Genomic DNA, 17,485 nt, shown 5'->3' with positions numbered 1-17,485 from the left:
GGGTGCCATACAGTCAAACATACTTGGAGGAACACAACAACAACTCCTATTAAAGGACTGGGAAGCTTTTCCTGTTATAGAGACTGTGCAAGATGCAAACACCACCACCATCATCATCACCATCATCCCATTTTGGGATGTGGGGCCCTAAAGACAAAATGTCTATATGTGGTAATTACTAATGTGAAATCAAGACTTTTCAGTTGGTATTTAGGTAGGACACAAACTTTTCATAGCTCTTCCTGACGTGTTACCTACATGTCATGAATTTCAGCTGTCCCTTATTGCTGTTTGAAAAAACTGGCAAACCTAGTTGGAATGAATGTACAGTTGATGCAAATTTGTTAAAGAAATACATTTAAAAATCCACCTGAATGACTCTAGTTCTCTTCTCTCATGAACAAGGCTGGGGTGCAGGGAAATAAGACACATGATGCCCAAGAGCAGCTTTCAAAATGTTGTGATTATGGCTTGAAGTTAAGTATTCAAGACAACAACAAACAAACAACAGAAATCTCTTGAAGTTCATGCAAGCCCTTTACATAATTCAGCTCTTTGGATTGTGGCCCAGTCTCTCTGGGGAGAGGAGGTGCCCACTTCCACATGGACTCACTTGAGCAATGGCCACTTTGTTTTCAGTCTGAGTTTGGTAGATATATATATTAAATGGCGGTTTGCTTTTCAACTATTACTGGTATGGGATCAGAACAAGCTGGGAACGGAAGCTGATTCTCAGTGGAAACCGTACCAGGCTTCCCATGCCAAAGCACAATTTTGAAGTGCTGACACTTTATGTACTCAAAAGCTCTCAGGCACTATTTTGCTTACAGCCTTTTATACGGTTCCCTTTGAGCGCCATAAAAAGGTAAGGCGCTATCTTTTAAGCAGAAGGCATAAAAGAACAGTACTCCAACCTTCATTAATAAAGAAAACAAAGTCTTCCTGCAATGCACCGAATGGTGATGGAGGAGAGAAGGAAACTATATGGCCATTCATACATGACTTAGCAGGGCAGTTGTTTTGCAAGACCTGAGCAGGGCAAGTTGATAACCAGGGATTTTGGGGTCTCTCATCATAGGTTAACCTGAATCAGATTTGACAAGATGGAAATAAAACAACGTTCTGTTCAGTAATACTATATTGAACATACCTTCAGCTTTACAAATAGCACAACAAATGGAATTCAACTGGACTTAGATTAGCTACCGAGTTCCCAAACTTGCATCTATAGATACGGTTGGTCTTCAGCTCTTAGGACCACTGTGCTAGACTAGGAAATGTGGTTGGTGTGACTGCGCTAGACCAAAACAAAGGCATCTTCAAAAGGTCTATGACTCTTTGAAATAAAATCTGGATGTAGACTAAACTTTAAAAAAATAGAATTCAAGATATAGTCGAGTTAGTCTGGAAAATCAGTATGCCCAAGGGATCTTTGACTACTTTCGGAGACTAACATGAACGTCTACGAAAACTTATGCTACCAGCTTCTTTCTTTCAGTTAGCTACCCTAAACCTGTTGCCTTTCTTGATCCAAAGGCCAATGTTGTTACTAGTAGATTCCAACTAGGAATCATCAGAATTGCATTCCTTTTCCTCATAGTGAGCAAAGTTTACTTGTGATGGTAAAAGTACGGGGAATTGGTGGATTTAACCATTTTCATGATTTTTAATTATTATTTTTAACACGGGTGAATGCGCTTGTAATTAATTACTTTGTTCAGGATTTGCAAGTAATGAGTTACATGTAAAACATGGCAAACACTAGTGCACTTTTGTTTTGTTAATATTCCTAAGCTTTGAATACTGTACTAAAATCTGCTTATACTACATAGGAATGTGCATTCTACAGAGTGAACTCGATATCTTGGATATATGGGCAGCTTACACGTGAGTACATATGCCAGCTCATGAACATACCCTGACTTTCAGTTATCTCCTTGTACTTTCACCTTCTCTTCTCTCTGCTCTTTCCTTTGATCTTACATTAAAAATTCATAAAAAATAAAACACAAAAGGTTGAAATATAGCTCCCTTTGAGGAGATGGCTGTGCCATGAACCCTGACAGAGGTTATCTAACAAATACAAGCCTATGCTTACCTCAGAAGTCAGTCCAGTGACTAAATTCTTCTTCTCTCTTTCAATTATCTCAATTGCCTCTTCTCACCTAACTCTTCCATTTTCATATCTTGACAAAGTACCTCCATATCCAGCTATGGAATTAACTGCTGCATGATGATGAGATGATTTTCAAGGGAGAGGAATTAACTGAAGAGCAGAAGTTTATTAACTGCTATCTGCCACATAACAAGTAGAGCCCCCTTTTCAGAGGCAGTATACCTTTACCAGCTATTGGGGAGTAGAGAAGGGCAGGGATTTATATATTGATTAACATAACCATAATACCTGGCAAATACATTTAAGTGTGTTGAGATATGGTGTTGATCGGGAAGAACAAATAAGTAAACACTCATGCATCTCCTTCTGATCCCACTTTCTGGTTCATGCCTACTATAAGTTTACCGTTACATGGCTTTCATACTTATGGTTATACTACCCTCTCTAATCAAAGCCCAACAAGTCAGGGAGAATAGCGACCCGAGCCTTGCTTCCTCAGGTATACGGTGGAGCATTGGCTTATTTTGGACCATAGACCTAATGAGCTTATACTTAATACACAGTGTCCCTGTGTGTACGAAGTTGTCTTCAGCTGTACTGGGAGACCCTGCTGCACATTCTGCTCAATGAGGTTCTGGTTCTGTGCCAATGGGTTCTGCCCAAGATCTCTGCAGGGCATCACTGTTCATAAAACACAAAGCTGTGTTGACATCACATGAGAGTGGTGGCACAACCAGATCACTGTAGCAATAACTGGTATCTTTATTAAGCAAAGTGTACCAGGGCTACTGCAACATGAGCTTGTGGCAGAAATGAGGAGAAATGGCTCTGGATGCTCTTCAGGCTCAAGGTATGAGGGCAGTAACTCTGGGCATCCTTCCTCCAGTTGAAAAATGGGTCAAGTAAGGGGGCAACATTTTCAGAGATCTACAGCCCTCTCTTACGGAGCATTTTTTCTTGACAACTTCACAACAAAAGGTTGTGAGTGTGTGGATGGGACCCAGAACCACTGAAGCACTTGTTCCAATTGCACCATTGAAACTCTGTCTTGAATGGCCTCCAAAATGTGTAGCACCAATGCATCAGACAAGATAGCACCTTCTCTCTTTGTCTGAAGCCCCAGGTCACTGGGGCTTGGTTGGTTCAGCTCCAGTGAACAGGCAGGCAGGCAAGCTTTGTCCTCATTTGCAGCCATGGACACTCATATTCCAAGGCACAATTTGAATCAAAAGTGTATCAATCCACACCATCCCTGCCCTCCATATCCACTTCAGGTTCAATAGCATGCTTGGAAGTGGCTTGGTGATTGTCACAACCTGTAAGTCCGGCAGTTGAGCGGAATCCTTCACACGCACGGGTTCCTTGATCAAGTACATGCCCGGTTTGCACCCCATAACACAGCTGTGTTCACAAGGCTGTCAAGAAAAGCAAGTAGAAGAGATAGAGCATATCTGCACCAAAGCCGGCAACATTCCCATACTTCTTGCAACGGGAAAAAGGGTACCCCTATCAGCAGGGCTGTGAGTCTCCTTAACCAAAACAAAACTAAAATCCCTTCCTAACAGAGTGCATTTCAGCACAACCTCTGCATCTCAGTGCCTTCCCAGGGGGGCAAGGATTGCTCCTGGGGGAGGAAAAAGAATTGCTCCTTCAGTTACGGAATAACTTCAGTACCACTGTGTAGGTTTTCCTGTTCAAGACAAATCTTCTTTTCTGCAGGCATTGGTCTCTTACTGGCCACCCATACAATATTTCTCTGTTAAGATTCTGTCTTTGGATATCTCTTTACCTCTCTTGCAATATCTCTTTTTCTGTCCAACAAACCTACCCAACCCAAAGCAATAAAGATTTAGGGGCAAATGAAGCAGAGGTAAACCATAACTAAAATTAATCTTTTGCTCTGGGCAATAGGGCCATTTTTAAAATAAGACGTAAACTCTAGACCTAGAGGAAAGGGACAAAGCCCTTCCTAAATATATAAGGAGGCAGTCATGCCCCAATTCCTCAGAGGTTTGCACATGAAAAACAGAAACCCCGGCAATAACAGAGAAGATGGCAGGCGAGGGAGAAAAAGCACAGACACTCTGCTTCTAGAAGTGGAGATTTAGTCCTTCTTACTAGAGATTCCTACTCTTTGATTCCAAAAAAAGGCATTTCCTTGTTTCTCCAATGCTGATTCTGTCTTACCAAGAGGTCGCTGTGCTTGGCACAACTGGAGCCAAAGGGTTCCTTTAAAACCCCAGACCAGTCAACCCAGCAGACCACAGAATTTAATCCACCATTCATTAGCTCCACTAATCGCATCCAGCTAGAAGGTCAACTTATCTTTGGCAATGCCATGGAGCATTGATCGAGAAACACTAGAGGATGGTTTGTGCATTCACTCAAGAAATTACAAAGGAGCCCAGCCTGCCTGGCAGGATGACTCCCCCCAGTTTGTGAACAGACTGTGCAGATTGGTTCAAGTAGTGCATGAAATCTTGGCAGAGGCATGGCCACTTTCCCTCAAGGTGCTAATTTTATATAGATGAACGTGGGAAGTCCTGATGCATGTGGAATTGCAAGGTTCCTAATAGTGGATACCTCTCATTATATCTGTACATGCTCTTTTGTCAGAGGATTAGGAGCAAAAGCCTAGTTACCATTCCTTGTTTTGTTTGGAAAGTGTGCTCCAGTTGACCACCTTTATTTTGATGAGAGAATGGAAGGCAAATGGCAAACCTCAAACCTCCTATGAACAAATCCTGCCAAGAAGGTTCGCCATAGGGTCACCATAAGTTGGAAACTAGGTGGTCTCATGAGAATGGATGAAATGAGAGGCGATCTTGAAGGAGGGAGAAATGGGTTTGTTTGATTTTAAGGGCAAATGGGGTGCCAGCCCACTCAAAGTTTGAATCAATGTATGCTTTAATTGTGCTATGTTAGTGCTGATGTCTGAGAGCCAGCATGGCATAGTGGTTTGAGTGTTGACATGACTCTAGAGACCAGGGTTGGCGTTCCCTCTTGGCCATGAAACCACTGGGTCACATTTGGCAAGTCAATGCTCACAGTTTTCAGGAGAAGGCAATGACAATCTTGGCATCTGAACAAATCTTGCCAAGAAAGCATGAAGGATAGATTTTATGGTAGACATAAGTCGGAAACAACTTGAAAGCCCACGACAACAACAACAACAACTATTCCTGATAGTATACACATGTAGAGAACATATATAGTTTTCTGAATAAAGGTTTTCATTATGGAAGCCGGACTTTTGAATGGAAGTGTTTCCAGCACATGACAGAAAGCCACAAGTGCAAATCTCACCTCAGCTATCAACACCCAGCTTTCCCTCCTTGTTGCTCTTGAGATGTGTAGGACTATAACTCCCAGCCTCTCCAACCAATATCCTATAGGAATCACAGGATTACAGAGGGCACCGAGTGGGGAAGCCTGTACTAGCACTAGATGATTGTATAGTTCATCTCTCCCAGCTTTAAAAACTGCTTCTGAGGAAGGAGACTCAAGCCACAAAAGCTCAGGCAGTCCAGCTTCTTTCTTGCAGATTTCCCAAAGTGGCTGCAAGATCCCTTTGCGTACTGATTTTTTTTAGACTACATGGTTATGTCTTTCATTCGGCCTGAGCCTGTGACCCTGGAATATGGTAGTTGCCTGCCTGCCTTCCCTTTTTAACACGCACCAGAAACAGAATGATGCTGCCAACAGCTCCTCGAGGTGACAAAGAATGATTGGGGGCCAAGCTAAACGGCTGGTGAACAATAAAAGGAAACTTCTACAGTTGTACCTGGCAGCCAAAGCCAGTTTTTACCACCTGCAAAGTAGATAATCTTTTGGAACTTGCAATTTCTACTTTAGCCAAAGTGCTGCTACTGAAGCAGTCACTCAGCCCCAATTACGTGCCCTATAAATGAATCACGCGAGGAAGCCTTGAGTTCTGCAGTGGAGACCACATGGCCACAAAGTGGCTTTGAGGTGGCCTTGGGACTCCCTCCGAAACAAATTGTTCAGATAAAGCTCTTGGAGTTTTTGACATTTTTAGTTCCTCTTCTTCCCGGAGGGAAACTTCCAGTAGGACCATCTTCTTAAATCATCTGGAGATGTTATGCATCATCTTCCTTCGGAAGGCAGGTGAAACACCAGAGTTTATTGCCAGCTTGGGAAATGCAACTGGGAGGGGATTATAAAGGATCTTTGGATGCTCATGTTGGACAGAGATGGCCAGATACAGCTTGGCTGTTGACTCCTGTTACGAATGCTAACAACACTAGGAGGAAATGGACACAAAGACTTACCTTCCCAAAGTATTAGCTTCAGGTTTTTTAGCATGTTGAACAAGAACCAGCAAAGAGTCTGTGTCCCCTTAAAAGCAAGACATTTGCGACTGCAACTCATCTGATGAAGCAGACTGCAGTTCACAAAAGCTTATGCCCAAATAAAACTTGTTAGTCCTTACTCATTGGACTAACTCTTTGTTTCTTTTAAAGTATAAAGGCATCTCTTATTTCTAGCATATCACTTCAGTGTCCCGATATTGCCTTGCCTTTCCTCTTTGTATCGCATAAGGTCAGACTGAGTGCAATGATATGTTAGTGCATTAAATGAATTGCGTGGATTTTCACGCATTTGCATAGAATTTAATTGTTTTCATTTTTCCGTGCAAAGTTGCATTATTTGCATCCATTCACCTCCCTCTGCTGAAAACCACACGCCGTCTGAATCTAGGCGAAGCAGATGGAAAGCTGCACGTACAATAATGGGAATTTCTGAAGGTACTCCATAAAAAACTACAAAGCCTTTAAGAAGTCCCCTCTTCAAAAAGCTGGATTCTTGTAACTTGTGTCACCATCCACATTCTATTAAACTGAAATAGGAGTATTTTAGTCATTGCAGACAACCCCCGAGTCAATCAGGCAAATCCTCAAATTAAAGGGTGAGTGTCATTCTTGTTTCTTTCCTTGAACTCCAAATTTCTGATGCAGACAGTACAAACGTGAGCAGGATGGTCCTTCAACACCAGTTTTCAGCAAGAGGATTCATTTTATTGTAAGTGTCTAAAGTTTAAAAATCTGATAAATAACAACAGTGAAGCTTTTAAAAGACAATGCTTTTAAATAGTTTATAATTAAGCAACCTTACTCTGCATTCGCTCCATAAAGAAATTTAAAACCCCACCTAAACGTCTCTAAATCTAAATCTACACTTACAGTGCCATTTCTCCATCAACCAAGGATGGATTAACTTGGCCAGCTTTAAATTATAATCACTTTGGGATGGGGCTCAAGGTTTTTGTTTTTGCATATACATCGCGGTAAGGAATATGCTTCAATTGATTGGTGCTCTAAATGACTAATATATTAATAAACTAATAAAACTGGCCATCTGATGTGCGCATGCACTCACACAGTTCTCTGGAATGGAGGCATTTTAACTGTTGGCCACAAGTTTCGTAAGTGCGAAGTGACTAAACAAAATGGCACGCTTGAGATTTCCACTAATAAACCAACGCATTTAATGAGCCAAGAAGAGTAGGCCTGTAAACAGGAAAGTTTATGGTGTTGCTATTTCACAGGATCTGTTCCAACATCTGGAAGGCTCTTGGGCAGAGACCCAGACCTATCCTGTCTCTAATGTACACACATCTCTTGAATGGGACAGTCCATCTCGCTGAAGTTTCTATCACACCTTTCCATCATTAAGGCCAGCCAAATAGCCTCTTCCCATCTTTCCTCCCTACAGTGGCCACTTGGCATCTCCAGATGCCATTTCAGAGAGACGCCTTCTATAGGACATTCATGCCTTGGCCAGACTAGACTACTGCAAAATGTTATAAAGGGCTGCCTTTGAAGACAGCACTGGAACTTCATAGGTTGAAATGCCCACAGTGGGTTTACTGATGAAAATAAATAAGATGACATCATTTTTTGCTAGTTTTGGAACTTTCCAGGTTCGCAGTGGACTTGATAAAAGTTGCAGCAACAAATCGTTTCTTCCAAATCTGGTATCTTGGGATGTACATACCACTGTTCTAACAAGCCATGAGATGTTAACCAGTCAGAAACCACATGAGCTATTGTTAGTTTATATAATTCTAGCTTGTTTAAATCATGCTTTGTTATGCTGTCCAAACTCTCATCCTGAATTGTCCCTGACTTGTTTCCTTGGATGCCCACATGAAATGGATCTTAACAAAAATGGCAAGGGAGAAAAACAGCTAGAAATAAGGAAGACAATATATGGTTTGTCTGGTCCAGAGATTCCCAGACTTTGGTTCTCCGAGTATTTTGGACTTTTACTCCCAGAAGTCCCAACTATTGCAACCAATGTCCAGGAACCCTGAAAGACGAGGTCCAAAATGCCTGGAAGACCAAAGTTTGGGATTCATTGGTCTAGTCAATTTTTATACAATGGACCAAAGAAACCATGTCTAGTCTTCCTTGTTGAAATTTGTAGCTTAAACAACACATAATGGCTAATATAAATCAGCCCAATTAATTCCTCTCTCAATAAGTAAACACAGCTTGTTTGGAATAATAACTTGCAGAGTACACGATGCACAGTCTGGACTGAAGAAAACATCAGAGGCTGGGCAGGAAAAGGTGTGTTTTACAAGATCCACCCTAAACAAATTTATTTGCTCTCACCCTCCCTGCCTCCAGAAAATGCTTGTACCTCTCCTTTCCAAATATATCTGCTGCAAGGCGTCTGAGTTTCAGATGCAGGAAAGAGAAGATAAGTGTTTAGAAAAGAAGCCTCTAATAGCAGGAAGAGAGTCTGAAAATGAGCTGATCCTCTATGCTACAACTCTCCTTGACTCAAAACCAAGCAGATGGGAACAGTTAGCCAAGTTTTATTATAAATCAGTGTGCAGCATGGATAGAGACCATAAGATTTTTCAACATGTTTCACATACGCTGCTTCAACTGAATGCATTGGCTTTCAGAATTATTTTTATACATTTATTGTGGATTTTATTCATTCATGATTGGATTATTATAATAGGTTTTTACATGATTACTGACTATATGTACATGATTACTGACTACGCTGCCTAGGAAGATTGGAGAGCTAGCATGCTGTAGGAATTTGAGCAATGGACTATGACTCTGGAGACCAGGGTTCAAATCACCGCAGGTCACACTCTCTTGGCCTTAGAAGAAGGCAAAAGCAAACTTCCTTCTGAACAAATCTTGAATACAGTTGTCATAAGTCAAAACCACCTAGTGAGCTTATATAAGAAGCAATATTTGTACTTGGGACATCTTGTAGATCAATACATTCAGGGCAGACTAAATTCAATATTAAATGAGGCAAATGCTTTTAATACATCTACTTTTCTTCCCTAACTAAACTATGATCGCAGGATGTTTTAAATAAGAATTGCAAACTAGATATCAAGGGAAAGGCATATTAAAAGTTTTCCATCTCATAAAGGGCTTCTCCTTCAGAGATATGTGCTTCAGCTGTCCATCGTATTTGCAAGTAAAGCCCATGTTTACTTTGCCATCACAAAACAAATCACACTAAATGCAAGATACTTAGGTGAGGAAAATCAAATCACACTAAATGCAAGATACTTAGGTGAGGAAAATTAAATCACATTAAATGCAAGATACTTAGGTGAGGAAAATCATATCACACTAAATGCAAGATACTTTGGTGAGGAAAATCCCACAGAAAGACAACTAACAGTTATCATTTGCCACTTGGGGGAGGACCTCAACAAAAGACAGGCTAAACATGGCACTTAATCTGACCCTGAGAAAAATGATTTGACTTGGTAATGGAACGCCTGAAAGATAACAATATAAACAATTATGTAGGAATGTAAGGTTTGGGGCACTGAATTGCAGCAGAGAGTGGGGAAATAAACACAGAGTTGGAGCACAATGCAATTTCTTTGTTCAATGGTACCATAGCTTTGTATATAAGACAACGGAAACAAACCAAATGAAGAGGGCCATTGCATTTAAACCCTGCCTTTGTGAGTTTTTCAGGTTCCTCATACAAGGAGCTCAACTCTACACAAAACTGTTGACCTCTTCTCCAAACTAAATAATTGGGAAGCTTCAGCTACACAATTCCGAAAAGCTAGCAATATTTTTCTATCAGCTTCTTACCTGAATCCATCTTTGCAGACAGTGCATCTATCCATCTCCCCAATGCACTTTTTACAGTTCTGATGACATTTCTGACAACGTCTTTGACCTTGTGGGAGAATGAAGCCAGAATGGAGAAAAGGAATCAGAAAGAGGGAAAGAATGAAAACTTATGAACTGCAGGCTTTTGCAATCTAAATGGAAGTTGCAACCATGGAACACACTCATCATTCTGGAGAAACCAGACTTTTTAGGCATGCTTTCATTAGCATGCCTAAAAATCCAGAAACCTGGTAATATATAAATGGTATTGGAATGTGTGTTTTAGAATCCCACCCTCCTTTAAACTGATTTAAAGAGCCTTTACACATTCCTGAGATGGCATCCTAAAAGTCACCAAGACACAGAGAGCTTCCATATGAATGCAAAATGCAGCAAGAAACATCATGGACCATGATGATATATGCTAAATAATGACGGTTAATTTTGCTTATATCCCAACAGTTTGCTAAGATTGGACTCAGGGAGGATTATCAGTTAAAATGGCTGTAATATGATTCAAAACATATAAAAAGTAAACATTAAAATAGAATTAAACATGTTGAAATAATTTAAAACATCCACTTTAAAAAGATTCTAAAAACAGATTTTTGTGGGTTTTTTTGGGCTATGTGGCCATGTTCTCGAAGAGTTTCTTCCTGACGTTTCATCAGCATCTGTGGCTGGCATCTTCTCTTCATCTTCTCTGAAGATGCCAGCCACAGATGCTGGCAAAATGTCAGGAAGAAACTCTTCAAGAATATCGCCACATAGCCCCCAAAACCCACAAAAATCTATGGATGCCAGCCATGAAAGCCTTCGACTTCTCATTTTAAAAACAGTTATGCAATTTAAAATGACACAACACTCTCTTACAGCCCTTTTAATAATAGCTTTTACCTCCAAAGGTCTGAATAAAAAAAGTCTTCTGTGCCAATGGAAGGGCAGCAATGAAGAGGCCATTTCCTTCCTATGATGGGAGTTCCAAAGTCTAGGGCAGTGGTTCCCAAACTTTGGTCCTCCAGGTGTTTTGAATTTCAACTCCTCCTAGCATCCCCAGACAGCTTGGAAAACAGCCAGGGATTCTGGTAGCTGAAGTCCAAAACATCTGGAAGACCAAAGTTGGGGAAGGCTACTGAGAAGGTCCTACTTTGTATTCCCATCAACCACAACTGTGAAGCCATCTCCTGCAGATTTCAGAGTCTGGGCAGGGTCATGTTGGAAAGCTGTCTGCCAGATAGCTTGATCTAATCTATATAAGGCTTAATAGAGGATAACCAACACTTTGAATTCTGCTTGGAAACAGATCGGCAACCACTACTGCTGTTGAAGCAGCAATGGTATGATCCCTGTAACCAGCCAAGACGAAGTGGAAATGACAACGAGGCAGTGAAAATGACAATTCAGATACAAGCAAAGCAGAGAGTGAAGAACAACTACCAGCTGCCCTTCAACTGGTCAACAGCTTAGCTCATAAACGTTTTTCTTCCTTACCATCGTCAGAGTAAAACCCAGCTGGACACAGCGTCACACACGTATTTGTTTCTAGGTGATGGTAAAAGCCACGCTTGCAGGCCATGCACGAGTTGTGGCTCCTGCCCAGGCAGGCTTCGCAGCCTCTGGAACATCTCCGGCACCTCCGCTGAACACTGTCCCCAAAGTACCCAGGAGGGCAGGAATTCACACACTTCCTGAGAAGGAGGAAATCCAACAATATTCAAGTGTACTTCCAATACAAGTAAGAAAGGGAGGTTCCAATACAACTAGCGTTGCTGTTATCATGAGCGATGAAGCTCTTTCTAGTACTCTCAGTGTCATATGAGTCTTAGAACAATCACCCACCTGTCCCTTCAACCAGCAACTGATGCAAGGATATATTCCCTGTGATTAATATTCTCCCTTGCAACAAGGTTTTTTTCTTCTCACACCTCAGCAATCAGACATGCAAAGTCTGCCTTTGGGTTAGTCTGCACACAATTAAAATACTCCTCGTTCCATTTGAACAGGATGCAATACAGCCACACATGGTTCACAGGAGTCTGGGGGTTTTGCAGGGGAGAGGACTCCTTCAACTCTGCAGAAAAAGACTTCCCGTTTTTTACCGGAAATCCTCAGGAATGCAGATTATCACACATGTGGCCATCGTTACGCTTTGCATGGATTCAGATGGCTGCACATTTTCGGCAGAGGGATATATAGGTGCACAAAGATGCAAATGTGCACAGGAATGTGAGGACAATAACTGTGATTGTGAATCTGTGAAAATCTGCAGCAATGTGCATAATAAATTTACGTGTGACTAGCCCTTTATCTTCCAATGACCAATGACAAAACAAAACATACTACAGTAGGCCTTTGGTATCTGCTGGGGTTTGGTCCCAGGGCCCCCTGTGGATACCAAAATCCATGGATACTCAAGTCCCATTAAATACATTGACATAGTAAAATGGCATCCCTTATATAAAATGGAAAATCAAAGTTTGCTTTTTGGAATGTATACATTTTAAAAATATTTTCAAGCTGTGGATGGTTAAATCCATGGATAAAGAATCCATGGATGCAGACCTCCGACTGTAAATGCAAATGACATAGGTAGGGGCAATTGTCTTTTATGAAAGCTTTCTCTTCATCGCTTGAGGAACTATTTAATATATGTAGTAATTGGATCCTCAGAGATAGCCTCTGGGGGTAAGTGCCTAAGGCTGGAGGGACTGCATTGCTATCCAAATCTGCTGCTGCTGCAATTCAACAGAGTAATCTCCAAATCTGCCATGCTCTACGGCATCACAGATGGCTCTCTATGGTGCCATGGACCATAATGCCATGTAGAATGTTGGTACAGATCATTTCACAGCATTCCTGGACTCTAGAGACATCTCTTCACCATGATTTTGGTAGCCAGTTCAGCAGTAGCAGCTGGGAGCAGTTGCCAGCAGTTGGGCTCATAAAAAGGGGGTTGAAAAGTGGTATGCATCCAATGACTTGCCCATCCATGTTTTACAGAGAGCTAAATGAGAAAGATATGGCACAGCCAACACTATGGCATGCTTAGCTTCAAAAAACCACATCAACAAAACCCATAATCCTGCATCAAATTAAACCCAGTGTTAACAACCTGGCATCAAGAAACAGATGTAAACCAGGAAGTCCCTGGTCTAAATCCTCACTTAGTCATAATGCTCAGTCAGTGACTTTGGGCCAGGCACAGGTCATCCCTAACTACAGTATAAATCTTTAGCACCTTCCTTGGACAGAATGCAAATAATACATGTATATATTTTGCATTGTTGGGGTCAGACCAAGCACCTACTCTTTCCCTTCCACCCCGAAGCTGACAGATCTGGATCGAAACTGATCATCACCAGGCCATGTATGCATTAGTTGCTTCCTCCTCTCAATCTGACCTTAATGCCTGTCTCTTACCTCTGCCCCCTTCCCTGATCTGCTGATGGTTTGCTCAATTTGAATTTCAAACTCAGATCTTGTTACTGCTTGGGACACTGACATGTACATCTGGGATGATGAGCAAGGATCCTTTTCTAGCTGCAGAATTAGAAGACAGGAATGGGGAGAGGAAGGGCTGGGGACATATCTTGCCCTTTCTTCCTTGCTATCCTGTAACCCTCATGTCACCAGCAGATCAGTTTTCTTCATAGCTGGTGTCAGGGGATAAAATGGATAAGCATCCATGCAGTGAGTGAGGTATTATTATTATTAATATTATTATTATCTTATATCCCGCCTTTCTCCCATCATAGGGACTCAAGGCGTTGAGGTAGCTTGTAGTGTAGTGAGGTAGCTTGCACACCATGCCCTCCTCATGGATGAATACCTTGTGACTATCTGAAGTAAAGCTATTTTTCAGAAAGCAAATGCAAATCACAAACTGGAAAATGAAAATAAGGCTGCAATCATACACATTGAAAGTTAAATCTATGCAATGCACCTACAGTCAAGGACGCTGAGAAAAGATCATGTATCTGCAACTGAGGAATGAATGGGAATCTTTATGTAAACTAAACAACTATTGCTGCTTGAGAAAATAAATTCTCCCTCCACACACACACACACACACACACACCATAGGTACGACGTTCAACCCTCTCAGTGCCCCCCCCCACTTTCCCCCCTTAATGCGACCACCAGTTACCTGCCGGTTTTCATACTTCCAAGGCTATAATGGAAACAGTTCAGGCACTGGTCGGCGTTGGGGCCGTCACATCCTTGGTCGCCACATTCTGTATGACATTGACCTTAGAGAGATAGACAGTTCTGCTGAAAGAAGAGATATAAAACTCTTCCTAGTTCAACCTACAAAAGTGCAGCCAGAGTACTCATATGCTATCAATGGGTCACATTACATCAGAATAGGAATAAAAACAACCCTAGAAATGTTTTGGCCTATTCCCCCCCCCCCCTTTTCTCCACCAACTCTAATGTATGAAAGATATCAGAATGACAGTCAAAAGCCAGCAGGGCTGTTTTGGTTTGTCAGAATGAGGTTGGAACTGACTCAGTTCTCCCACTGATCTACAGCCTAGTTCTCTTTGGGACACTCCTGCGTTAAAATGAATAAATGAATAAAATCCCTGGATACAGAAGACTAGTTTGTAAGGGCAGACAGTCTGGTGTAGTGATTTGAGTGCTGGATTTTGACTCAGGAGACCAGGATTCAAATTCCCGTTTGGCCATGGAATACCACTGAATGGCTTTGGGCAAGTCACCCTTTCTCAGCATCAGAGAAGGCAATGGCAAGCCTCTTCTGACCAAACTTGCCAAGGAAACTTCATGATAGGTTGCCGTAAGTCAGAAATAACTTGAAGCCACACCACAACAAGTTTGTCAGGAAGAAGGCTAGGCTAGGTACGAACTGTCCTCTCTGTCATAAGTTTCTATGTGCCAGGATACATTTTACTTGGAAAGCCGCACCTGCTATCTAAATTGAAACATCCCTCATCCAGGTTCATAACTTTAGGGCCAACCCTGCCCTAGATTTTGCAAGTATTCCATCCACCTATTAACTAGAACAATGGGCACTTATTTTGTCTACCTATTAACCAGAGCAATGGGCATTTTTAATCATTGCCACAAGGTCTTAAAACCAAGATCTGAATTTCGCTCAAGTGTATAAACACCATAATCTGGTTTTGTCAGCTGTACAAACTCAAACAGCACTTTACTATGTTGTTGCTTTCCAAATGGGTCTCATAAATGTCTCCAGATCAAGAGAGAGTTGGGCAATGCTATCACCAATGGCAACTTTTGAATTTTGCAAGCTCATCCAAGGGCACTTCTGGATTCTATACTGCCACCTAGATATTGTCTGTGTGCCTCTAAAATAATTGTTATGGCAAGCATGAGAACCAGAATTTTGCTTATAACAAAGAAAGCCAAGCATCACATGTTAAATTCCCAAATTTACATCCATGACCAAGCCAATCTGTGGGACGTGTAAAACACAGAGCTCAACTCGGGGGATAGTTTTCAAAGCTAACACAAATTGTGTAAGGATCTAAATTATTGAGTTCCTCCAACATTTATGAGACCACCTGGAAAACAATACCAAACTTCACAGTAAATTGCTGTTTGAATAATTTAATCACACTGGGGAGCAACGTAGAAAGAACGACAAAGCTGCATGTGTAACACTTTTTAATCTAGGCCCAGACCTCATTCCAAAATTCAGTTGTCTCTTCCAGGATTCTCTTCATTGTCAGATCACAGGAAGGGGATTACATTAACAGTCATGCATGTTGCAAAAAGCCTACAGGATCCAAACACAACCTACAGCAACAGATCTGCATGCTCCCTCTCTACTTCTTTCATCCAACAAATAGCCATATGGCGGATGCAGCAGTCAAAAGGTGGTCTTGAAGGAATGAGAAGACATGCTATAATTCTGCCTGACAAAACTTTACAATTATTATTATTATTATTATTATTATTATTATTATTATTATTAGTTTTATTTATATCTCACCTCTCCAAAGGGATCAAGGTGGGTTACAACAATAAAAAGTGCACAAATGAAATACATAGCTATACACACAAATATAAAATTACATAATCCCCTTATCCCCTCCCAATGCCTCTTCCTGATCCAGGAACTATTAATGATTAAAAGCAATAGGAACCTTATCAAGTATTCATTCTTGCAGTCCTAAATACAATGCAAATTAAGACTGACGTCTGGACATCCTATCCATTTGTTTAACCATGAAAAGGGGAGCACTCTGTTACAAGATTGTGTTATATCCCCAGCACTGATAGGAGGATGGGTCTTTTGTGTGCATATAAACACCCCACGCTGGGGGGGGGGGGGAGAATTACAAATCTGCCCAAGGAACTTTAAAATTGTACATCACCTCCAAAAAACATTCTGTTAACTCTGTACTCTGCAGAGATTATTCAAATCAAACATGTTGGCCTTGTTCTAATTTTACATAATTTATTCTGCCTCTGCCGTGTATAACATTTTGCATAATGTTTTTGTAATGTTTTGATAGCGACGAGGAAATGGAAGGAGCGGTGTTGGTTGCCTCTGGTCCGCCACGCCTGCCAGCCCCTGGGATTCTCATTCAGACACTTCTGTAATTCAACAGGCAATTTCCACACCCTTCCAGGCATATCTGTGCAGCCCCATGAGGGCTGGAAACTTTCCCTTTCCCCGTTGTTTTAATTAAATATGTGATTCCCAGAAATTCAAAAAGATTCTTATTTTAACTGAATTTCTATTATTGTTCCCAAGTGGGAACAATCAAATCACGAACTGCTTTTTAACAGGGACAATTTCTTGGAATTCAATGGAGCAGCATCTCCAGTCTTAACGTCTGTGGCGGGACTTGGCAATAGAAAGATAAATAGTCTTGGCGTTATTGGATTACACATGAATCCAGGAACACTCTTCTAGTTTTTCCAAGGAGGAAAAAGAAACAGCTGTGGTTGTTCATGCAAGGAAGTAGCGCTGGAAGGAAAGGGCTGCTTCTGGATGAGATTTTCATTTTGCAATTGCTCTGCCTCCTTCGCTGAATTTTATTGACTGGGTACAGCCTGCTCATGTTTATCTACTGTATCATGCATCTTTTTCTTTAATAGTTTATTCTTAGTAAGGAGGAATAAACCAAATAGTTGCACAATGTCTTTTGACTGGTGGCAGCAATCTTTCTGGAAGCATATATATTAAGAAAAGGAAGGAAGAAAGGAAGGGAGGATGGAAGGGAGATGGGTACTTTAC

The 17,485-nt window shown here is 41.3% G+C and overlaps 1 protein-coding gene and 1 long non-coding RNA gene across 2 annotated transcripts in view; one reads left to right on the top strand and one right to left on the bottom strand.

The window, feature by feature from the left end:
- The first annotated feature begins 1,842 nt into the window (after positions 1 to 1,842).
- LOC121934947 lies at positions 1,843 to 17,389 on the top strand. Its single transcript, XR_006104707.1, has 2 exons — positions 1,843 to 1,887; positions 17,035 to 17,389. It is a non-coding gene; the product is annotated as an uncharacterized LOC121934947 (long non-coding RNA).
- PCSK6 (proprotein convertase subtilisin/kexin type 6) overlaps positions 3,453 to 17,485 on the bottom strand; it is a 79,336-nt gene continuing 65,303 nt past the window's right edge. The window contains exons 15-18 of the mRNA XM_042475901.1: positions 14,402 to 14,504; positions 11,746 to 11,942; positions 10,234 to 10,321; positions 3,453 to 3,531 (exon numbers count right to left, since the gene is read on the bottom strand). Of these exons, the coding sequence (XP_042331835.1) occupies positions 3,483 to 3,531; positions 10,234 to 10,321; positions 11,746 to 11,942; positions 14,402 to 14,504 (437 nt within the window). The 3' untranslated portion in view covers positions 3,453 to 3,482. The remainder of the gene's footprint in view (positions 3,532 to 10,233; positions 10,322 to 11,745; positions 11,943 to 14,401; positions 14,505 to 17,485) is intronic.

The sequence above is a fragment of the Sceloporus undulatus genome, chromosome 6 (genome assembly GCF_019175285.1).
Source record: "Sceloporus undulatus isolate JIND9_A2432 ecotype Alabama chromosome 6, SceUnd_v1.1, whole genome shotgun sequence".
NCBI lineage: Eukaryota > Metazoa > Chordata > Lepidosauria > Squamata > Phrynosomatidae > Sceloporus > Sceloporus undulatus.
The sequence above is the reverse complement of the archived record's forward strand: the minus strand, read 5'-3'. Positions and strand labels throughout refer to the sequence as shown.